At 44.5% G+C, this 24,317-nt stretch overlaps 1 protein-coding gene and 3 non-coding genes across 4 annotated transcripts; 1 reads left to right on the top strand and 3 right to left on the bottom strand.

The window, feature by feature from the left end:
- Nucleotides 1-955: 955 nt before the first annotated feature.
- TRNAW-CCA (transfer RNA tryptophan (anticodon CCA)) lies at nucleotides 956-1,029 on the bottom strand. Its single transcript has one exon. It is a non-coding gene; the product is annotated as a tRNA-Trp (tRNA).
- A 5,110-nt stretch (nucleotides 1,030-6,139) lies between these two features.
- On the bottom strand, nucleotides 6,140-6,213 carry TRNAW-CCA (transfer RNA tryptophan (anticodon CCA)). Its single transcript has one exon. It is a non-coding gene; the product is annotated as a tRNA-Trp (tRNA).
- A 5,432-nt stretch (nucleotides 6,214-11,645) lies between these two features.
- Nucleotides 11,646-11,719, bottom strand: TRNAW-CCA (transfer RNA tryptophan (anticodon CCA)). The gene has a single exon. It is a non-coding gene; the product is annotated as a tRNA-Trp (tRNA).
- Nucleotides 11,720-17,495: 5,776 nt separating this feature from the next.
- On the top strand, nucleotides 17,496-19,083 carry LOC127744511 (cytochrome c oxidase subunit 1-like). Its single transcript, XM_052256638.1, has one exon. The coding sequence runs from the start codon at nucleotides 17,884-17,886 to the stop codon at nucleotides 19,081-19,083; it is 1,200 nt and encodes a 399-aa protein (XP_052112598.1). The 5' UTR covers nucleotides 17,496-17,883.
- The last annotated feature ends 5,234 nt before the right edge of the window (nucleotides 19,084-24,317 follow it).

Raw genomic sequence — 24,317 nt, 5'->3', positions numbered from 1 at the left:
GCAGGAATAGCGGCCTTTCTGCTGCTAGGTCTAGTCGGCAATTCAGCAGCTAGGCTGAGGGACACGAACGCATTAAGAAAGCAAGTGAACTCCCTCTAAGCAGTACAGGTCCTTCTTTCGTTTCCGCTGCGAGGTCCCCACGCCAACCAAAAAGGCAGGTTCATCAACCCCGCGAGGGTAATTATTTCGCTTCTAGAGCGCTCAGCCCTGTGTCAGAAAGAGATTGAGGGCTAAGAAAATGAGTGAAATCCGTTTTTGCATAGCTTGCATTCTCTTTATTCGCCAATGAACACTTTCGTCTGTAACGTGCATTTTTTGCTTTATTTAATTTAATGGATCTCGAACTTGAGTGAAAGCCAATGCGTTTTCCGAAAGGGGGTCTTGAAAAAAAAAGGCCTACCCCTTTTACGCAAGGGCAGGAGATGTTGAAGTTGCGCATGAAGTAGTCTCTATCTCCCGGTCGGAGACAGGGGATGGATGTCGCTAGGCTAGGTCAACTCTATCATTGGTTTAATTATCCCTATTTCGATCACTAGAAAAAGATATGTGCAACTACTATCCCGATGCAGCGAAGCTAGGTGGTGCTATTATGGCGGGGGAAGGGTCTACTTCTGCTCCGAATGCTTTTGGTGGCAGGTCTTTCTATTACCGATATGGACCTCACTAGCGGGTCTCATTCTGTACCTAGGTAAACGATCTATCTAACTAAGGTCAGTATATGAATCTGCTGCGTCTTTTTTTTATCTCTGGTGTTGGATCACCTACTCACTACTGCGCTGCGACAAGGACTGGAACTGCCTCCGCTTTTGGACCTTTGATTAATTAACATCTCTTTTGTTTATTGACCTCCTATTTCTTTTCTTTGTTTTAACCCTAATCCACAGGAGGTCAAATTCAGACTTTAGACTGCTGTTCAATTATTTCATTGTCATTCTCGATCTAACAAGAATGGAATCACGCTCTGTAGGATTTGAACCTACGACATCGGGTTTTGGAGACCCGCGTTCTACCGAACTGAACTAAGAGCGCTTTTCATTTTAATAATAATAATCCATTTTATGTGACCCCAATACATCTTGCATGCATAAGATAATTATATAATAAAGAAGCCCTTGGCATAGAAGCTGTGAAAGAATAGGCTGCTGGAGGAAGAACCGCCCAAAAGCGGGAGAGAAGCGGAACGGGCAAGTCAGCCAGAGCTACTTTGAGGGAAGCCAGCTCCTCATCTGACTTTGAAGGCTTGAGCTTGAGTGGGTCGAGGAATGGCATGGTCTCCGGGAGAAAGAAAGCCAAAGGAGCGAAAGGCACACCATCCTAGGTAAGCAGCATCTTTGAAGCGGCATCTCACTCAATATACGCAATTCTCATATCTGTCTTTTCCGGCCGATTCCATGCCACTCTACTTTGGACCCTCTTGCAGGAGCTCGGACTGAGTCTAGTTTAGGTCCATCCGAGGGTTTGGCTTTCAAAACTAACTGCACTTCTTCACTTTTCTGCTTTTTGGATGGGTGCTCTCCCCCGAGTGAAGGCATAAGCCGTAGACAGTCACTAGTTTGATCGCTATGCCATTCTCGGCAACGATGTGGTGATAGCTGATCGACGAGTTGCTTCGGTCTACCTTGTTGAATCATCTACATTGATTGAGGACTCGATGTCAGAATGCATTCTTCCCTGTTGTAGAAGTTTTCATCTAGTTCCTGTAGCTAGTCGTAGATGCATATTCTAGTATACAGATCGGCTATGCGAAATAGTTCCTGCTAACTTGCGAAGATAGGGAGCACTACCTTAGTCGCTTAACGGGGAGCTAGCCCTACAAGAGATAGATCTGAAACTTACTATATCCGAAAAGCAGATCCGATCCATGCCAACATAAAGACCATACCTTCCATAAACCTTCATGTGAAAGACGGCAGGTCCAGTCTCATCCCATTCCCAAGCGAACAACGCCATTCATCTCTCAAGTTCCCCTACCTGACGAAGGCCCCTATGATAAAGAAATAGAGGCAGCAAACAGGCAAACAGCCTTGTAGGAGTACCAGCTATAGTAGTCAGCCCACTGCACTGGGTCTACCCTTTGCGTTCATCTTGTCAGCCGTTGGTTGCTTTGTTGCTGGCTGGATGGCTTGCTTTCGTGCTTCTGGTTGATTTCCTTTGGGTTTCCGGCGGGAGAAATCCCAGTAAAATGAAAGATATCAGAGAATGGGAGAACTAGACCTACCGGAAGAGGTGTAGCTGCTTTCAGGTTTGTTTAAGACAGTAATCCAAACAAAAACAGCCTTCCCTTGGCTTTGATCCAATTCCGAAGCTCGTTTGCTCACTAGCCGATGTCATTTTAAATTGACTTAGTTAGAAAAGTATGGATATTTTAAGTAGAAAGAAGTTTCTTTACCTTCCCCGGGGGTAGTGGTATATACGATACAGATTTCTTTTAGGAATGATCTATCCCTTTCAAGTGCCTATACCTGAGAGTTCTCTCCATTAGAAGATGCCAGTCTGACTCTGTACTTGGTAACAATCCCTTCTGTGCACACTTCCTTCCGGGTTGGCACAAAAGCAACAGAGATTGAAACGGCTCCTCGAACCAGATTCTATTAGATCTTATCCCGTAATTCGCTAATCTCGATGAAAGAGCAGGTAACTACATAAGGCAGCTTTCCCCGCCATCTTAGTGGTACTAGCTTCTCTACGATTTTTGGGTACTTTACTTACTCGTCTCGTGCACGGAATCAAACAAGAAAGAGGAGGTTGCCTGATGGGACGTCGGCCTTTTTTTTATAAGGACTTTGCGGTTCTATTAAAAAGGAAATTTCCAGGTAAGATGCTGAGGGGTTGAACCCCTCTCTTCTAGTAGCAGCCCTTCCTCCAAGACTTGAATCAGTAAGAGCGGATCTTGTAACTTCTGAATTGCACCTTTCCCAAATGTCTGCAAACTTCTCCCCAGCATGTGGGTCAACTAGGTAAACTTGCTAGCTAGCTTTCACCTTTAGAAGCCCCCGAAGAGACTTGAAGAAACTCCAACAGGCAATGCCTATGCCTATAAGGGCTGAATCCGTTCTTGCTGCAGTTTTCTTTCTCAACCAGAAGTCACATTTACTGATCACCTGATCCATCGGACCAGACTCCTCTACATCCACTAAGCGACCTAAGAATTAATATGTTCCCAAGCTCCCCCTCCTTTTCACAAAGCTATCTACCAATCTTTCTTTCACATTTCTCGGTCGGTCTTTGGTCAATTAGCCCATTCCAATCCTATCAAAAGTTCCGAGGCTTCGTCATTGAGAACAACTTTAGCTACTAACTTTTAGTTACCCCCCTTTCCTGTATAGAGGGCTAAGACTCCTAAAGAAATTCGATCGGAACTGGTAACTGATCCAGATTCTTATTCTGATTCTGATGTTGGAAAAACCTCTACATACTTGTTTCCATAAACTGCAACTTCTTAAAAGATGTTCCAAAAAATGGGAATGTTACTGAGAAGTAGAAAGCTTTCCTCATGCCAGCGTTCAGTTCAGTTTCCCCTGGGTAGTTCTTCGCGAGTATGTATGTATGTATGTAGACGGCGCTGTGTCCTATCTGCTCAAGGACACAAAAGATGTGTTACGCATCAGCGGCATTTGCTACATAATCCGCTTCTCTAGTAAGAATGGAGACTATAAGGGAGGACTTCAAGTCTGCTTAGTATTCTCGGACCGGGCCATTCACTTCTTCAACTGCTAAGAAGAATAGCATTTCTTCCCAGATCGGGATTCCTATAAGAAAATCTGTATAAAAATCAGGCTCAGGACAGCGATGAGGACCTTTAGGAACTTTAGTTTAGAGTGTTTACACTCTGGGTCTTTAGATTAGATCCGTTAGGATCTGGGCGATAGTGCTCGGTCTTTAGACGCTCGAACGAATGTGAGAGGTTGAGCGTAAGCGAGAGGGAGAGGAGTGATAACGAGAGGATTAGTGTTAAATAAAGGAGGAGATGCGAGGAATAGCTCATTAGATCCATGCTACTTCGAACTCCAAGTCTTTCTTAAGCGGAGGCATCTACCTTGCTCTGTAGCCGGAATATCTAGATTCAAGGGGCGAAGGCAAAGAATTTGAGTGCCATATCTTCCAAAACCTAGGATTCCGATTCAACTTCTCCCACGGGGAAATCCAGCTTTTATAGTGACGCTAGCCTATTCTATTAGGCCGCTGTGTAATAACTCTATGCTATCTATGGAATAGCAGTCAGCAGCCCTGATCTACGATCACCCTTTGCCTGCTTGCTTGAAAAAGAGGGACGGAATTACTTTCTAAAATAGAAAAGTAAAGCACAGTGAGTGACTGATTTAAAGGTTTTCTAACTTACTAGCCCAGAGAGCTTAGTATATTAGATAGGGGCATCAATCTATCTTTTAGCTAAAGCCTAGCCTGTTGAAACTAAGACTGAGACTGGGAATGCTACTAGAAAGTTTGACCTTGCACTGGTTCGTTTGGAGAGGGAATTGAGCGCGATGTAGGAGCACTCGTACTATACTTATTATCCACGGGTAAAGGAGCACGGGGCACTCGCCTGGCTCCAAATACTCAGACCTAACCTGCCATCGCTTCCACTAGAATCATGAGGGTGGATGTCCATTCTCTCACTTATGATTTTTTGGTAGATGCCTTTTTTTTATTTCTTTTTTTATAAATAAAGGGAGGCCCTAAACTCAGTTACCTTTCTTCTTCACAGCACTAAATCAGTCTAAGCCGAAAAGCAATAAAGAAGGCTAGCTTCCCCATTCCACATGACTGCCATAAGAGGTATGAAATATCTTCCTAATTAAAGCAAGCAATCCAAGTCCTGATAAGACCAATCCAGATTAGAACCTTAGTCAATTAAGAAAAGGGTCCTGACTCTCCTTCGTTCCCTTCATTTCTCTCATAGTATGGATGAGTTCTTGGACGAGAAGAAGATATATATATTTTGCCTTTCTTTCTCTAAAGGCTAGAAAGCTGCTTTGAGCAATGAGCTCATTGAGAAAGAGCCTGATAGGAACCAAGACCTTGGATATAGCTTTGAAGTACGTGTAGGAGGAGGACCCGTTGGTCAAAGGAAAGGGGGAAGAGAATTCAAGGTAGAGGTACAATGGATAGAGGGCTACGGCAAGGCGTTCTACTCACACTCCTGTCAACACTTCCAAGAGCCCGACTCGCTTCCCTTTGTAAATCGCAGGAATAGCGGCCTTTCTGCTGCTAGGTCTAGTCGGCAATTCAGCAGCTAGGCTGAGGGACACGAACGCATTAAGAAAGCAAGTGAACTCCCTCTAAGCAGTACAGGTCCTTCTTTCGTTTCCGCTGCGAGGTCCCCACGCCAACCAAAAAGGCAGGTTCATCAACCCCGCGAGGGTAATTATTTCGCTTCTAGAGCGCTCAGCCCTGTGTCAGAAAGAGATTGAGGGCTAAGAAAATGAGTGAAATCCGTTTTTGCATAGCTTGCATTCTCTTTATTCGCCAATGAACACTTTCGTCTGTAACGTGCATTTTTTGCTTTATTTAATTTAATGGATCTCGAACTTGAGTGAAAGCCAATGCGTTTTCCGAAAGGGGGTCTTGAAAAAAAAAGGCCTACCCCTTTTACGCAAGGGCAGGAGATGTTGAAGTTGCGCATGAAGTAGTCTCTATCTCCCGGTCGGAGACAGGGGATGGATGTCGCTAGGCTAGGTCAACTCTATCATTGGTTTAATTATCCCTATTTCGATCACTAGAAAAAGATATGTGCAACTACTATCCCGATGCAGCGAAGCTAGGTGGTGCTATTATGGCGGGGGAAGGGTCTACTTCTGCTCCGAATGCTTTTGGTGGCAGGTCTTTCTATTACCGATATGGACCTCACTAGCGGGTCTCATTCTGTACCTAGGTAAACGATCTATCTAACTAAGGTCAGTATATGAATCTGCTGCGTCTTTTTTTTATCTCTGGTGTTGGATCACCTACTCACTACTGCGCTGCGACAAGGACTGGAACTGCCTCCGCTTTTGGACCTTTGATTAATTAACATCTCTTTTGTTTATTGACCTCCTATTTCTTTTCTTTGTTTTAACCCTAATCCACAGGAGGTCAAATTCAGACTTTAGACTGCTGTTCAATTATTTCATTGTCATTCTCGATCTAACAAGAATGGAATCACGCTCTGTAGGATTTGAACCTACGACATCGGGTTTTGGAGACCCGCGTTCTACCGAACTGAACTAAGAGCGCTTTTCATTTTAATAATAATAATCCATTTTATGTGACCCCAATACATCTTGCATGCATAAGATAATTATATAATAAAGAAGCCCTTGGCATAGAAGCTGTGAAAGAATAGGCTGCTGGAGGAAGAACCGCCCAAAAGCGGGAGAGAAGCGGAACGGGCAAGTCAGCCAGAGCTACTTTGAGGGAAGCCAGCTCCTCATCTGACTTTGAAGGCTTGAGCTTGAGTGGGTCGAGGAATGGCATGGTCTCCGGGAGAAAGAAAGCCAAAGGAGCGAAAGGCACACCATCCTAGGTAAGCAGCATCTTTGAAGCGGCATCTCACTCAATATACGCAATTCTCATATCTGTCTTTTCCGGCCGATTCCATGCCACTCTACTTTGGACCCTCTTGCAGGAGCTCGGACTGAGTCTAGTTTAGGTCCATCCGAGGGTTTGGCTTTCAAAACTAACTGCACTTCTTCACTTTTCTGCTTTTTGGATGGGTGCTCTCCCCCGAGTGAAGGCATAAGCCGTAGACAGTCACTAGTTTGATCGCTATGCCATTCTCGGCAACGATGTGGTGATAGCTGATCGACGAGTTGCTTCGGTCTACCTTGTTGAATCATCTACATTGATTGAGGACTCGATGTCAGAATGCATTCTTCCCTGTTGTAGAAGTTTTCATCTAGTTCCTGTAGCTAGTCGTAGATGCATATTCTAGTATACAGATCGGCTATGCGAAATAGTTCCTGCTAACTTGCGAAGATAGGGAGCACTACCTTAGTCGCTTAACGGGGAGCTAGCCCTACAAGAGATAGATCTGAAACTAACCATATCCAAAAAGCGGATCCGATCCATGCCAACATAAAGACCATACCTTCCATAAACCTTCATGTGAAAGACGGCAGGTCCAGTCTCATCCCATTCCCAAGCGAACAACGCCATTCATCTCTCAAGTTCCCCTACCTGACGAAGGCCCCTATGATAAAGAAATAGAGGCAGCAAACAGGCAAACAGCCTTGTAGGAGTACCAGCTATAGTAGTCAGCCCACTGCACTGGGTCTACCCTTTGCGTTCATCTTGTCAGCCGTTGGTTGCTTTGTTGCTGGCTGGATGGCTTGCTTTCGTGCTTCTGGTTGATTTCCTTTGGGTTTCCGGCGGGAGAAATCCCAGTAAAATGAAAGATATCAGAGAATGGGAGAACTAGACCTACCGGAAGAGGTGTAGCTGCTTTCAGGTTTGTTTAAGACAGTAATCCAAACAAAAACAGCCTTCCCTTGGCTTTGATCCAATTCCGAAGCTCGTTTGCTCACTAGCCGATGTCATTTTAAATTGACTTAGTTAGAAAAGTATGGATATTTTAAGTAGAAAGAAGTTTCTTTACCTTCCCCGGGGGTAGTGGTATATACGATACAGATTTCTTTTAGGAATGATCTATCCCTTTCAAGTGCCTATACCTGAGAGTTCTCTCCATTAGAAGATGCCAGTCTGACTCTGTACTTGGTAACAATCCCTTCTGTGCACACTTCCTTCCGGGTTGGCACAAAAGCAACAGAGATTGAAACGGCTCCTCGAACCAGATTCTATTAGATCTTATCCCGTAATTCGCTAATCTCGATGAAAGAGCAGGTAACTACATAAGGCAGCTTTCCCCGCCATCTTAGTGGTACTAGCTTCTCTACGATTTTTGGGTACTTTACTTACTCGTCTCGTGCACGGAATCAAACAAGAAAGAGGAGGTTGCCTGATGGGACGTCGGCCTTTTTTTTATAAGGACTTTGCGGTTCTATTAAAAAGGAAATTTCCAGGTAAGATGCTGAGGGGTTGAACCCCTCTCTTCTAGTAGCAGCCCTTCCTCCAAGACTTGAATCAGTAAGAGCGGATCTTGTAACTTCTGAATTGCACCTTTCCCAAATGTCTGCAAACTTCTCCCCAGCATGTGGGTCAACTAGGTAAACTTGCTAGCTAGCTTTCACCTTTAGAAGCCCCCGAAGAGACTTGAAGAAACTCCAACAGGCAATGCCTATGCCTATAAGGGCTGAATCCGTTCTTGCTGCAGTTTTCTTTCTCAACCAGAAGTCACATTTACTGATCACCTGATCCATCGGACCAGACTCCTCTACATCCACTAAGCGACCTAAGAATTAATATGTTCCCAAGCTCCCCCTCCTTTTCACAAAGCTATCTACCAATCTTTCTTTCACATTTCTCGGTCGGTCTTTGGTCAATTAGCCCATTCCAATCCTATCAAAAGTTCCGAGGCTTCGTCATTGAGAACAACTTTAGCTACTAACTTTTAGTTACCCCCCTTTCCTGTATAGAGGGCTAAGACTCCTAAAGAAATTCGATCGGAACTGGTAACTGATCCAGATTCTTATTCTGATTCTGATGTTGGAAAAACCTCTACATACTTGTTTCCATAAACTGCAACTTCTTAAAAGATGTTCCAAAAAATGGGAATGTTACTGAGAAGTAGAAAGCTTTCCTCATGCCAGCGTTCAGTTCAGTTTCCCCTGGGTAGTTCTTCGCGAGTATGTATGTATGTATGTAGACGGCGCTGTGTCCTATCTGCTCAAGGACACAAAAGATGTGTTACGCATCAGCGGCATTTGCTACATAATCCGCTTCTCTAGTAAGAATGGAGACTATAAGGGAGGACTTCAAGTCTGCTTAGTATTCTCGGACCGGGCCATTCACTTCTTCAACTGCTAAGAAGAATAGCATTTCTTCCCAGATCGGGATTCCTATAAGAAAATCTGTATAAAAATCAGGCTCAGGACAGCGATGAGGACCTTTAGGAACTTTAGTTTAGAGTGTTTACACTCTGGGTCTTTAGATTAGATCCGTTAGGATCTGGGCGATAGTGCTCGGTCTTTAGACGCTCGAACGAATGTGAGAGGTTGAGCGTAAGCGAGAGGGAGAGGAGTGATAACGAGAGGATTAGTGTTAAATAAAGGAGGAGATGCGAGGAATAGCTCATTAGATCCATGCTACTTCGAACTCCAAGTCTTTCTTAAGCGGAGGCATCTACCTTGCTCTGTAGCCGGAATATCTAGATTCAAGGGGCGAAGGCAAAGAATTTGAGTGCCATATCTTCCAAAACCTAGGATTCCGATTCAACTTCTCCCACGGGGAAATCCAGCTTTTATAGTGACGCTAGCCTATTCTATTAGGCCGCTGTGTAATAACTCTATGCTATCTATGGAATAGCAGTCAGCAGCCCTGATCTACGATCACCCTTTGCCTGCTTGCTTGAAAAAGAGGGACGGAATTACTTTCTAAAATAGAAAAGTAAAGCACAGTGAGTGACTGATTTAAAGGTTTTCTAACTTACTAGCCCAGAGAGCTTAGTATATTAGATAGGGGCATCAATCTATCTTTTAGCTAAAGCCTAGCCTGTTGAAACTAAGACTGAGACTGGGAATGCTACTAGAAAGTTTGACCTTGCACTGGTTCGTTTGGAGAGGGAATTGAGCGCGATGTAGGAGCACTCGTACTATACTTATTATCCACGGGTAAAGGAGCACGGGGCACTCGCCTGGCTCCAAATACTCAGACCTAACCTGCCATCGCTTCCACTAGAATCATGAGGGTGGATGTCCATTCTCTCACTTATGATTTTTTGGTAGATGCCTTTTTTTTATTTCTTTTTTTATAAATAAAGGGAGGCCCTAAACTCAGTTACCTTTCTTCTTCACAGCACTAAATCAGTCTAAGCCGAAAAGCAATAAAGAAGGCTAGCTTCCCCATTCCACATGACTGCCATAAGAGGTATGAAATATCTTCCTAATTAAAGCAAGCAATCCAAGTCCTGATAAGACCAATCCAGATTAGAACCTTAGTCAATTAAGAAAAGGGTCCTGACTCTCCTTCGTTCCCTTCATTTCTCTCATAGTATGGATGAGTTCTTGGACGAGAAGAAGATATATATATTTTGCCTTTCTTTCTCTAAAGGCTAGAAAGCTGCTTTGAGCAATGAGCTCATTGAGAAAGAGCCTGATAGGAACCAAGACCTTGGATATAGCTTTGAAGTACGTGTAGGAGGAGGACCCGTTGGTCAAAGGAAAGGGGGAAGAGAATTCAAGGTAGAGGTACAATGGATAGAGGGCTACGGCAAGGCGTTCTACTCACACTCCTGTCAACACTTCCAAGAGCCCGACTCGCTTCCCTTTGTAAATCATTTGTTCTTCCTTATTGTAGAACTGTTGAAGTGGTAGATCTTCTTGTAACATTTCACTTTGGTTATTCTGAATTCTATCATTGATAGAGTGGATTTCAATTTCCCGTATGTTGTTCTTTCAGTCCTCCCCTTCCATTCTTTGCATTCCCTCTGGCCCTTACTTTCTTTTACTCCTTATGGCATCTGGTTTCAGTGGTTGCTGGATTCCCACGAAAAAAGGCATAATAATAACAGGGCGAATGGTGACTCCAAGAACCTGGGCCTGTTGAAATCTTGAACACAGCCCTTCTTCATCTGCGCCTTCAAACAGGTTCCCTTCCGCCTGGTTCCTTCAAAGCAAAGCAAAGAGTTAATTCGAAAACAGGATTCTTCGCAACAAGTTAGCCTTTCCTCGCTTGAGAGCTAAGAAGATGCATCCCTCGTTCAATCCCCTCCTATGCTTCTGCTTTCTTCGTCTATGCCTATGCCTCGGGGGATGGAGGAAATGGACTTCTTAAGGGCGCTTTCCTCTCCTTTTATGGAATCGTTGATACAGTCAATGTAGAGTTCAAATCATTTGTCATTTGTCAGAGACACGATGATTAAGGATATCCGGCAGAATGGACCACAGTCTTATACTATATAAATAAATTATGGGACGATTTTGATAAAGATGGCGGTTTCTAATGACCGCCGTATCTATTCCTTGTAGAAGCTGCATCACTAATCGCGGATGTTTGGACATCTTTAGGAGTTGAGTAACTGCCAACCAACTCCTTCTCCAATGAGAGAGGACTCAACCCCCGCACGGTATGGCTTAGCGTAAGTTCTTATAGAAAGCGCTGTGAGGGAGGTAATTTCCTATCTAAGAAGCAGCTTCTTCTGTAACAGCAAAAAGAAAGGGCCGGCTATTCTTTTTGTTCAATGAAAAAGCATTCGTTCATAGTCGCTAAGAGGAATCCGAACTTATTCTTATTCAATTTATAATTACCGATATGGACCTCACTAGCGGGTCTCATTCTGTACCTAGGTAAACGATCTATCTAACTAAGGTCAGTATATGAATCTGCTGCGTCTTTTTTTTATCTCTGGTGTTGGATCACCTACTCACTACTGCGCTGCGACAAGGACTGGAACTGCCTCCGCTTTTGGACCTTTGATTAATTAACATCTCTTTTGTTTATTGACCTCCTATTTCTTTTCTTTGTTTTAACCCTAATCCACAGGAGGTCAAATTCAGACTTTAGACTGCTGTTCAATTATTTCATTGTCATTCTCGATCTAACAAGAATGGAATCACGCTCTGTAGGATTTGAACCTACGACATCGGGTTTTGGAGACCCGCGTTCTACCGAACTGAACTAAGAGCGCTTTTCATTTTAATAATAATAATCCATTTTATGTGACCCCAATACATCTTGCATGCATAAGATAATTATATAATAAAGAAGCCCTTGGCATAGAAGCTGTGAAAGAATAGGCTGCTGGAGGAAGAACCGCCCAAAAGCGGGAGAGAAGCGGAACGGGCAAGTCAGCCAGAGCTACTTTGAGGGAAGCCAGCTCCTCATCTGACTTTGAAGGCTTGAGCTTGAGTGGGTCGAGGAATGGCATGGTCTCCGGGAGAAAGAAAGCCAAAGGAGCGAAAGGCACACCATCCTAGGTAAGCAGCATCTTTGAAGCGGCATCTCACTCAATATACGCAATTCTCATATCTGTCTTTTCCGGCCGATTCCATGCCACTCTACTTTGGACCCTCTTGCAGGAGCTCGGACTGAGTCTAGTTTAGGTCCATCCGAGGGTTTGGCTTTCAAAACTAACTGCACTTCTTCACTTTTCTGCTTTTTGGATGGGTGCTCTCCCCCGAGTGAAGGCATAAGCCGTAGACAGTCACTAGTTTGATCGCTATGCCATTCTCGGCAACGATGTGGTGATAGCTGATCGACGAGTTGCTTCGGTCTACCTTGTTGAATCATCTACATTGATTGAGGACTCGATGTCAGAATGCATTCTTCCCTGTTGTAGAAGTTTTCATCTAGTTCCTGTAGCTAGTCGTAGATGCATATTCTAGTATACAGATCGGCTATGCGAAATAGTTCCTGCTAACTTGCGAAGATAGGGAGCACTACCTTAGTCGCTTAACGGGGAGCTAGCCCTACAAGAGATAGATCTGAAACTAACCATATCCAAAAAGCGGATCCGATCCATGCCAACATAAAGACCATACCTTCCATAAACCTTCATGTGAAAGACGGCAGGTCCAGTCTCATCCCATTCCCAAGCGAACAACGCCATTCATCTCTCAAGTTCCCCTACCTGACGAAGGCCCCTATGATAAAGAAATAGAGGCAGCAAACAGGCAAACAGCCTTGTAGGAGTACCAGCTATAGTAGTCAGCCCACTGCACTGGGTCTACCCTTTGCGTTCATCTTGTCAGCCGTTGGTTGCTTTGTTGCTGGCTGGATGGCTTGCTTTCGTGCTTCTGGTTGATTTCCTTTGGGTTTCCGGCGGGAGAAATCCCAGTAAAATGAAAGATATCAGAGAATGGGAGAACTAGACCTACCGGAAGAGGTGTAGCTGCTTTCAGGTTTGTTTAAGACAGTAATCCAAACAAAAACAGCCTTCCCTTGGCTTTGATCCAATTCCGAAGCTCGTTTGCTCACTAGCCGATGTCATTTTAAATTGACTTAGTTAGAAAAGTATGGATATTTTAAGTAGAAAGAAGTTTCTTTACCTTCCCCGGGGGTAGTGGTATATACGATACAGATTTCTTTTAGGAATGATCTATCCCTTTCAAGTGCCTATACCTGAGAGTTCTCTCCATTAGAAGATGCCAGTCTGACTCTGTACTTGGTAACAATCCCTTCTGTGCACACTTCCTTCCGGGTTGGCACAAAAGCAACAGAGATTGAAACGGCTCCTCGAACCAGATTCTATTAGATCTTATCCCGTAATTCGCTAATCTCGATGAAAGAGCAGGTAACTACATAAGGCAGCTTTCCCCGCCATCTTAGTGGTACTAGCTTCTCTACGATTTTTGGGTACTTTACTTACTCGTCTCGTGCACGGAATCAAACAAGAAAGAGGAGGTTGCCTGATGGGACGTCGGCCTTTTTTTTATAAGGACTTTGCGGTTCTATTAAAAAGGAAATTTCCAGGTAAGATGCTGAGGGGTTGAACCCCTCTCTTCTAGTAGCAGCCCTTCCTCCAAGACTTGAATCAGTAAGAGCGGATCTTGTAACTTCTGAATTGCACCTTTCCCAAATGTCTGCAAACTTCTCCCCAGCATGTGGGTCAACTAGGTAAACTTGCTAGCTAGCTTTCACCTTTAGAAGCCCCCGAAGAGACTTGAAGAAACTCCAACAGGCAATGCCTATGCCTATAAGGGCTGAATCCGTTCTTGCTGCAGTTTTCTTTCTCAACCAGAAGTCACATTTACTGATCACCTGATCCATCGGACCAGACTCCTCTACATCCACTAAGCGACCTAAGAATTAATATGTTCCCAAGCTCCCCCTCCTTTTCACAAAGCTATCTACCAATCTTTCTTTCACATTTCTCGGTCGGTCTTTGGTCAATTAGCCCATTCCAATCCTATCAAAAGTTCCGAGGCTTCGTCATTGAGAACAACTTTAGCTACTAACTTTTAGTTACCCCCCTTTCCTGTATAGAGGGCTAAGACTCCTAAAGAAATTCGATCGGAACTGGTAACTGATCCAGATTCTTATTCTGATTCTGATGTTGGAAAAACCTCTACATACTTGTTTCCATAAACTGCAACTTCTTAAAAGATGTTCCAAAAAATGGGAATGTTACTGAGAAGTAGAAAGCTTTCCTCATGCCAGCGTTCAGTTCAGTTTCCCCTGGGTAGTTCTTCGCGAGTATGTATGTATGTAGATGGGGTGCAAAATGGCCGTATTTTGACAAACGGTCAACCACAACTATTATAACCGTGAAGCCGCGCGATGGTGGATGTCCCGTAATAAAGTCCATTGCAACGTCCTCCCATATCTGAGAAGGAAGAGGTAGGGGGCACAATAACCCAGCAGGGTGCAGTTGAGAGGACTTGGCGCGCTGACAAACCATACAAGACTGAATAAACCGTTGAATATCCTGACGCATGCCTTTCCAATAGAACTGAGCCGCTATGCGATGGAAGGTGCGTAAGACGCCAGCATGACCACCAACCGGAGTGGTGTGAAATTCGCGAATAACGGTTTGAAGTAACTCTGGATTGTCCTCAGACAAAACTAGCCGGTCATGGTAAAATAACAACCCCTGTTTTATCGAAAACCCCTCCGAGGCCCCAGGATCTTGAGAAAGGCGTTCACGGAACAGCTGCAACGGAACAGAAGAGCGAACGGCGGCATAAATGTTATCCACGAAGGTAAAATGGGAGACAGTCAGTGCCATGTAACAAACCCGTGATAAAGCATCGGCAGCTTGATTCGTTTTACCGGCTTTGTATTCGATGGAATAGTGAAATCCCATGAGCTTCGGTAGCCTGTTCTGGCCTTTGAATAACTTGCTCGGAAAGGTGCTTTAAACTTTTGTGATCTGTACGAATGATAAAAAAATGTCCAAGCAAGTAGTGTCTGAATTTGGCAACGGCTTCAGAGATAGCGTGGAGTTCCCGAACATAAGCTGACTTCGATTGCATTCGTGGCGAGAGCTTCTTCGAAAATAGGCGATTGGATGGCCGTCTTGACTGAGGACTGCGCCGATGCCACACCCTGATGCATCAGTCTCGACAACAAACGGTTTCTGAAAGTCGGGTAAAGCAAGAACGGGCGCCCGAGTCATAGCCAGCTTCAATGCGTCAAAAGAATGTTGGGCCGCATCAGTCCAAGAAAACTTGTCCTTCTGTAATAAAGTCGTGAGTGGGCCTGCAAGTTGAGCATAGCCTAGTATGAAAGGCCGGTAATAACTGGTGAGGCCAAAAAATCCCCTAAGTAGAGTTCTAGTAGTTGGAGTAGGCCAAGCCAAAACAGTTGCCACCTTTTGTTTTGTTGGTCCATTTCAACACCAGAACCGGACACGACATGGCCCAAAGACTCTATCTTGGTCTGTCCAAAGGAGTACTTAGAAGGTTTGGCATAGAGAGAATGGGCCTGTAGACGATCCAAAACGAGGGACAAGTGATCCAAATGCAGTGGCCAAGACTTGCTAAACACTAATATATCATCGAAAAATATCAAGACGCACTTTCGGAGCAAATCTCGGAAAACCGAATTCATCAACGATTGAAATGTGGCCGGGGCATTGGTAAGCCCTTAGGAGTGTCAAGGACCTGCCGATAACGAGTTAGGATGGCACGTAAATCAGAGGGTGTAGACTCTGGAAGAGAAGACAGAGGGTCGGATTCCAAGTCAAGTGCAAAATATGTCAATGTATAAGCTTCAGCAATCGCACCTGTGTCCTGGAACCGTTGGATGTTATGGAATTGTGCCTCAGTAGGGGTAGAGGACTTTTTCCCCCTTGTAATTGAACGAAACATTAAGGTCAAATTTCAAAGATGCTGTACTATAATAAGCTATATGGGCTCCAAGAGTTGAGAGCCACGAAGCGCCCATGACAACATCAGAACCGGCTAAGGGCATAACAAAGACACCGAGGAATAAATGATGTCCCTGTATGCAAATGTCCAAGTTATGAATGAGACCTTCAATAGGTAACCTTTGTCCACTGCCAACCATTGCTTTTAAGTTGGGAACCGGTTCAATTGGCTACTTCAGATAGTGAGCAATTCGAGGCTGAATGAAGTTGTCAGAACTGCCACCATCGAGAAGAATGCGCACGGTGGTGCCTGCAATCGACCCAGAAAAGTAGATAGTACATTTGCCAGAAGTGCCATGATAAGCTTGTAATGACAAATGATGCAAAGTTGGAGAATCATCCGACGGAAGGTGGAACAGGTTCGGCGACAACAGAGGAGGAAACATCGCCATCCGGTTCATCCACCTGCAGAATCATGTATTGGCGATTCGGACATTTGTGCTTCCACGAGAATTTATCGTCGCAAGTAAAGCACAACCCCTTTTCCCGTCGCAGTTGCATTTCTGCTGCCGACAATTTCTTCACTGGTGGCAGAGGCTTAGTTGGAGGAGACGGAAGGAGAGGCGGCAATGCAGATTTAGTTGACGTAAGTGAAGGAGAAGATGAATTGGACGGAGAGGTCCGCATCGATGAGGAAGGCACCCTTGCTTTTTATCGTGCAACCGAACTCTGTAACAGGTAGCGCTCGTCAAATGAACGAGCCAGTGATGCAGCTCGTACCAAGGAAGTAGGAGACTGGGAGATGACATCACGTCGGACCTCAGGTTTAAGACCATCAATAAAGAGGATCAGACCAAGTGCGAGATTGGATCGAGGAATTGCGTATGAAATGAAATGCTGTTTCCTATTTCTTTCGTTTGTGCATCTTTCTCCCATGTCCGGATAAACCAACCGGCAATTTCCGACAAACAAAAGTCTTTCTTCAGTAAAGCGGATCACTATGTTCATGAGAAGGTATGATAAAACAATTTTGTGATTGGATCCGCAATTATTGTTGTTTTGGTAAATCTAATGAAATTAATAATAAAATTAATGGAGAACAAGCATTCCAACGAACAAATGGGAAGAAATGGCCAGAAGATCAAGAGGGCCTTCTCATCGGGCATTTAGCTAGCCCGCTTTCGCTTCCGTACTCAACCGTCTCTCTCCTTAGTCCGATCTAGCCTCTATTGATTGAGAGGGTTGAAGACTCCTTTTCTTTTTTTTTATGCAATTATGAATTCCACGGAACTTTATCGATTCCAACGCAACTTATCCTTTTGGAGCTGACGTAACAAACTACGCGAGCCTCCCGACGAAGCCAACCAAAATCCTATCTGACGTTAGGGACGGTTTATAGATCATAACGTACCCCGTGCAGCTATAGTTGTTGATTCCTCGACCCCCAATCTCCAAGGAATTGGTCTTGGGCCCGGAGCTGTTGCTGAAGGGAATTAACCGCTTCTGCAAGGGCCTGCCTTCGAGCAGCAAGCTGGACCTCCCCTTGCAGAAATGGTTCCAATTGGGCGTTAAGTTCCGCCCGCTGCCTGGCCAGTGCTTGGTCGCGAGCCGAGTCCATGGCTCGGGCTTGCTCCAACCGGCTGTCAAGTGTTCCAAGAACTTCTGCGAGGCGCCGCAGTTCTAATTCGCGACTGTCGGCGGGGGATTCAGTCAAGCGCCGAATCCCCTCTTCCACTCGATCGAGCTCCGCCACAAGGGCGTTAAGCTCGTCCCTTCCGCCAGGCGGCAGATTCAGGTCAAAAGACGGTTGCTTCGAAGTAAGATCCTTGCGTTGACCCTCTCCTGAACCTGGGGGGAGGGGTTGAGAGGAAAAGGGGATCCAAATTTCCCATCAATAAAGTGAGGGCTTTCCTTTTTTTTTTTAGTGCCTTCCCCACCCCTCTTTCCTTACCCTCTCACTCCCCCTTTTTCAAGAAAAAAGCCCCGCTCCCTAAGAAGGGGCCCCTCTCTGATAAGGAAGGAAACGAAAGATTCTCCATTTTATGACAAATCCGGTCCGATGGCTGTTCTCCACCAACCACAAGGATATAGGGACTCTATATCTCATCTTCGGTGCCATTGCTGGAGTGATGGGCACATGCTTCTCAGTATTGATTCGTATGGAATTAGCACGACCCGGCGATCAAATTCTTGGTGGGAATCATCAACTTTATAATGTTTTAATAACGGCTCACGCTTTTTTAATGATCTTTTTTATGGTTATGCCGGCGATGATAGGTGGATCTGGTAATTGGTCTGTTCCGATTCTGATAGGTGCACCTGACATGGCATTTCCACGATTAAATAATATTTCATTCTGGTTGTTGCCACCAAGTCTCTTGCTCCTATTAAGCTCAGCCTTAGTAGAAGTGGGTAGCGGCACTGGGTGGACGGTCTATCCGCCCTTAAGTGGTATTACCAGCCATTCTGGAGGAGCAGTTGATTCAGCAATTTCTAGTCTTCATCTATCTGGTGTTTCATCCATTTTAGGTTCTATAAATTTTATAACAACTATCTCCAACATGCGTGGACCTGGAATGACTATGCATAGATCACCCCTATTTGTGTGGTCCGTTCCAGTAACAGCATTCCCACTCTTATTATCACTTCCGGTACTGGCAGGGGCTATTACAATGTTATTAACCGATCGAAACTTTAATACAACCTTTTCTGATCCCGCAGGAGGGGGGGACCCCATATTATACCAGCATCTCTTTCGGTTCTTCGGTCATCCAGAGGTGTATATTCCCATTCTGCCTGGATCCGGTATCATAAGTCATATCGTTTCGACTTTTTCGGGAAAACCGGTCTTCGGGTATCTAGGCATGGTTTATGCCATGATCAGTATAGGTGTTCTTGGATTTCTTGTTTGGGCTCATCATATGTTTACTGTGGGCTTAGACGTTGATACCCGTGCCTACTTCACCGCAGCTACCATGATCATAGCTGTCCCCACAGGAATCAAAATCTTTAGTTGGATCGCTACCATGTGGGGGGGCTCGATACAATACAAAACACCCATGTTATTTGCTGTAGGGTTCATCTTTTTATTCACCATAGGAGGACTCACTGGAATAGTCCCGGCTAATTCTGGGCTAGACATTGCTCTACATGGGCGAGCCCTCCCCTTTGCCGTATCTTTTGCCTTGCGGAAGGTGGGCCTAAGAGGGGTTCTTGATTTCTTCCTCGCCAATAAGCAATAGGGCAAGCATTCGATCTTGAATACTATCGTACGGCAGCGCTTTATTCTATTCTATTATATTATTAAAGCGAGCACTTTCTGATTATCCTGCGAGCTAAGGAACTATGGGAAGGACTAGCATTGAGATGAACTGAAAGCTATCACTCAACGGAATCAATCATATATAATAAGATCAGAGACTTGAATACACTTTACTATACTATAAGAATACTTAAACTCAAGCAATAGAAAAGAACTTCGAAGCGCATACAAACAAGCAACGGATAGATTCCAATCTTAGAGAACATACCTTAACTCATCTTACAGAATCACACAAGGAATAATTCAATAACAATAATGCCAATACAGAACACTCTGAAAGTATACCAATAGAGAATGCGAAAGGAAAGCAAATTTCAATCAAGAAGGAGTGACTGAATAATTTGCTTAACACCAACCAGTCTGAATCCTACTCTTCTGAATCGGATTTATGAAAAGAAAGATGGAATAAGGAGGATTCATATGCTATCTCACTACCCCAGCAAGCCGACACATGAAGACGATAGAAAGCGACAAAGGAGCTTGGCTCAGCACAAAATTTATTCTATATATAAGAGTTCTTCCACCTCTTTTTGATTCCTAGACAAGAGTCTTATTAAAATCCCTAAGAGAGTAGATGTTGAGGAATGAAGGGGAGAAGAGGAGCCGTCCACTTTAGGGAAAGGGCTTTGATCAAGAGCCTTTCTTCTTTCTCAAAGTCTAGATGGAAAGAAGGATTGAGAACAGCTGCTAAGAAACCAAGCAAGAAAGAGTAAGTCATTATCGAAGAAAGCTCCGTCTTCGATCTCTCACTGGACATAGGATCAAGGGACGAGAGAAGGTCGTAGGGTACCTACCCCAAGCAAAGAGAAAAGTAGAAAAGGTCATAGTCCGAGCTCTCTAAGCACGAAATAAGGTTTATGCGGGGCTGGAACCTTCCTTTATTGTGCTACATCAGTAGAAGGATTAGAGAGCCTAAAAAAAGGGTAGCATAGCTAAATTCCTCCATAACACTAAGACAATGATGACTTTCTCTCGATCAGATCGTCCTATGAGAGCGAGCATCTTTGAACCTTTTTAGCCAGTTTCTTGCCAAGCGGTTGAAGTTCTCTTTGCTTCTTGGGGAGCTGGTTGAAGTTTTAGTACTTTCTCTCCGGTAATTGGAGTTGTGTTCTATATGCCTTTCGCCCATCCTGTATTTCCCCCCTTCGTTATTTAGGAAAGTGAGTGAGCAAGATGTTCCTGGCTGAACCCTTGACTTCGCTTCGTACAAAGCAGCTAGATTTTCATCTCCTCCCGCTTTTCCTACTAGCCTCGATGGCTTTCAAAAAAGATACCTATCCATTAAAGTAATAGAATCCCTATACAAAGCTCTTTCCAGATCTATATCCCTATCCCTATATAAATATAACAATTCCCTCTAAAGGCTAATGGTACTGCCTGGAGAGAAAGCATACTCTATATTGGAAGAAAGAAAGTCTTACCTCGGGATGGCGAAGGCCTTGACTTTAGGATAAGACTGACTGTTATTAGCTCGTTACGCTCTTTAGCTTTAGCCCGTTTAGATCGTTATACATGCTATTAATAAATAGAATAAGCAGGCGCTTAGCCCATTATCTGTAGTAGTTCCATTGATTTACTACTATATATAGGGTTGCCCTTTCTTCTACAAGGAGGTTGACTCTACAGAAGGAGGGTGCCTTAGGAAGAAATGGAAAAGCCCGAAATGGCACCAGAACTTATATCCTAAGTCTTAAAGTTGAAAGTAAAGGTCGCCTCAGAAAGAGAATTGCATAGTTCCAGTGGCTGTCTTTCCTGAGGGCCTCTCATCAACTAGCTATCGAATCGAAGAGGAAGGAAGAATGTCAACTATATCGACAAGTCAGAGCTCATTCACGAAGAAGAGAGACTGGGCTCAGACTTACTGGCACAAGGGTCAACCCCTATTAAGTTAAGGGGGAAAAGGTCAAGGCTTAGGCTGCTGAGTTACTTCTCCTCCGTCTAGTATTCTTGGCGATAGAATCCTTAAAGGAAGGGCGTTTAGCTGTACGCAGGTTTGGAAATCAACTATCACCGACTTTCAGTTCGATCCCATTCTCCATCTTAATAATAGAATATAAGGCTTCCCTACAATTCAAGAGCGGACACTTCCTCATTCCAGGTCTCAAATCAGTAGCCAAGAGTCCATAGACCGCATCTGCGAAATCTCTTCATTTATGATAATTCAGGTGCCCCTTCTCGTCTCGAGTTGAGGTTGCTAATGTCCCCACCTTCACCCGCTTTTAGAAGTGTATTCTAACCCCTGTAGATTTCTCGGCACAGGTTTGTTGGATAGGTTGCTAATGTCCCCACCTTCACCCGCTTTTAGAAGTGTATTCTAACCCCTGTAGATTTCTCGGCACAGGTTTGTTGGATAGATTAAACCTCTGCTCTTTTGGTCCTTCCTCTGCATTTCTGCTGGGAAGAAACTAGAGTAGTTGTCAGAGGTGGTCGATCTCTTCCAAGAGTTTGCGCTTGGTCTCCTTGGGGTGAAGGCACCTTTGCCCGGAGGCTTGATAGGTAAGGGGTCAACTAGGGAATGAGTACCCGCTTTGTCCTTCAACAAGGAGAGGTTTAGCTCGGAACTAACCTATGGTGGGCCTCTAATCCTAGGCCGGCTCAACCGCTCAAGAGAGGAGGCTGCCTTTGCTATCACTGCTAGGACAAGAAGTCCAACTATGAGCTAGAAGCCGAAAAGCAAGAACCTAAACATTTGATTGTCAAAAAGTAATGCGTCCAAAGGCTCTATATAATTGACCACATATGTACTCAAACGCAATCTCATCAGAAATAGCTTATAGTAAAGAGTAGATCGTAGAGTGCCGATACGAGTTCGATAGACTCATTTGGGGAGATTGACCTTAGCTCAACAACCGGGTATTAGGCTCTATGTAATTGACCTCCATCCCAAAAACTTATAAGAGGGAGGATTAGACTTTGTATGAACCTTCTCCTTTACTTACGCATTTGATTCAAGTTAGTTGGCCTTTGACTTTGAGAGCCCTTGGTAAAAGGTATCCGTCTACGTGTGTGTGATGGAAAAAGATGAAGAAAGGCCCATTTTATGCATTAAATCGCGAGTTTAGATGCCCGGAGATACTACTTGGGATATTTCCTCGCTGAAAGGGGTCCGCTTGATCTTTCTAGGTCTTGACAAGCAGATAAAGGAATGAAAGTCTCAATCCCAGTTCCATATTAAGAAAGTAGACGGAAAGAACTCCCCGACCTTGTTAGGACCCCTTCGGATTGGTCCTCTTCTAGTCGAGTGAGGTGCATACCTTCCCTCTGAAGCTCAGATGGGGGGACATCCTTTCTAAGACGCCTTTCCCAGACAAGGATTAGCTTCTTATCTTCTTGCCCTTGCCTCTTCTTCTTGGTCTCGCTTCTTCTCCAAGCCAACCATCTGATCAAGCCGGAGTGAAACCTGCCTTTGGAGTTGGGGTTGAACCTGTTTAGCCAGCCGAAGAGCTATAAGAAGCTTTTGGACGGAGTGGGACCTGCTTCTTAGGGCAGCAAGTGCTTACGCCCCTTTAGATTAGAGATAGGGGGCCAAAGGACACAGACCGACAAGCTAGATCATCGGGGGAGGTAAGAACCACTTTCTACTCTTGTTACCGGGGAAAGCTCCAACTTGAGGCTTTAGGCAATGATAATTGTCGTGGGCCCTTCACTTTCATTACATCGATGTGGATTGCCTCGCGAAATAGCGATAGAGCTTGGACCACTTACCTTTTTGTAATTCGTGGTCTAATTAGACAACATCTTGCTTCGAACATAGGGGTTGCTGCAAGTGTGAGACATAAATGAGCCTTCTATTCTAAAAGGGATTCATTGAATCCCGAGAAAAGTGGCCTTTGAGCCTAAATAAAGAACGGAATGTAAGTCTAAAAAGCGGGGGATCTCAGGCTCCATATCTTCTCTTCCAATGTCCGCTACTATATAAATAAATCAAAAAAGCCCTCCCTGAAATGGAACTCTCATGCTAGTTCTTGCTCCCGTTCCCAATCGTGTACTACCACCATTAAGTAATGTCCAGCCCCCCCCTGACTTTTGGGATTCTCATACAACTTTAGAAAAACATCTTGGTTTTCTTCAATTATGTTGAGTATCTCAGCTATTTTGAGACGTTTCCGCGGAGAAGCCTGGAATAGGTGAAGATCCTCGAAAATGGTGGTCAGAAAGTCCTTCCTGACGGCTATATGTTGGCAACCACGAAGAACAAGAGGAATTCTTTTGGCTAAAAATTGACTACTAGGAGCGTGTGGCCCGATAAATTGGCCACCCGCCTCTTCTTGAACTGGCTGGGTTACCTCTGGTTCCCCTTGCCCATAAAATAGGTTAATTTGATCACTAAGTCCCTCGAAAAAGGAGGAAGTAGGAGTAATATATATATATATATGAAAATTCGTTCGTCTACAAAGCAAACCAAGAAGCGAATGAGTAGCCCAATTCAAATTCCCTGTTAAGGCAGACAAGGATGATTTGTCTTAGTAACCAAGTCCCTTTGCTCTTGGTTTTCGAAAAAGCAAGATCAGAAATTAGGTATAGTTTGATCCTCTGCTGAGCATAGCTTAGCCTTAACCTCCCTTGGAGTCGAGATAGGCTTGCAGTTGAGCATTCCATCTTTTTGATGACTTGCTTTAACCCGTACATAGCTTTTCTCAATTCTGACACATAATCGTAATCAGGGTGAGCTTTGCCTTGTCCTTGTGGCTGCTCCATGTCACTTTCTCGATCGAATCAGGAAGTGGAATCCCAACAGTGAACAGGCAGACCGCTGATACCAATCCATTGTCTGAGAGTCTCCAGGGGAAAGGTGGGGCAATCCGGCCACCACTCCAGAAGCTGAACTGTAGTACGGCCCACATGCATGAACTCCTGAGACAAAGCTCAAGCTAGTAGTCATAGTCGGAGTCGTAACTCAACTCCCAGCCCGAGGGGTAGCTCATTGCCCGAGTAGAGAATGTTATGCCTATCCATCTCCTTTTAGCCCTAAGCCCTAAAGAAGTAAATTCCTGGGTTTATTTTTTTCTTCTAGGGCTAGATGGTGCTGGACTTCCCACTTCTCCCATTCTTCATTCCCCCACCTCTCTGGAAAATTCCCCTAGCTGTTCACAAAGCCTTCCCTGAACCCTACGTGGCTACAGTCAGAAAGTCTGTCTTTGTCAAAGTCCCGTT

The sequence above is a fragment of the Arachis duranensis genome, unplaced genomic scaffold, assembly GCF_000817695.3.
Source record: "Arachis duranensis cultivar V14167 unplaced genomic scaffold, aradu.V14167.gnm2.J7QH unplaced_Scaffold_52197, whole genome shotgun sequence".
Lineage (NCBI taxonomy): Eukaryota > Viridiplantae > Streptophyta > Magnoliopsida > Fabales > Fabaceae > Arachis > Arachis duranensis.
The sequence above is the reverse complement of the archived record's forward strand: the minus strand, read 5'-3'. Positions and strand labels throughout refer to the sequence as shown.

Bases quoted from the DNA above. Each gene is read 5' to 3' on its own strand.
- LOC127744511 (XM_052256638.1), top strand. From the start codon at position 17,884: ATGACAAATCCGGTCCGATGGCTGTTCTCCACCAACCACAAGGATATA.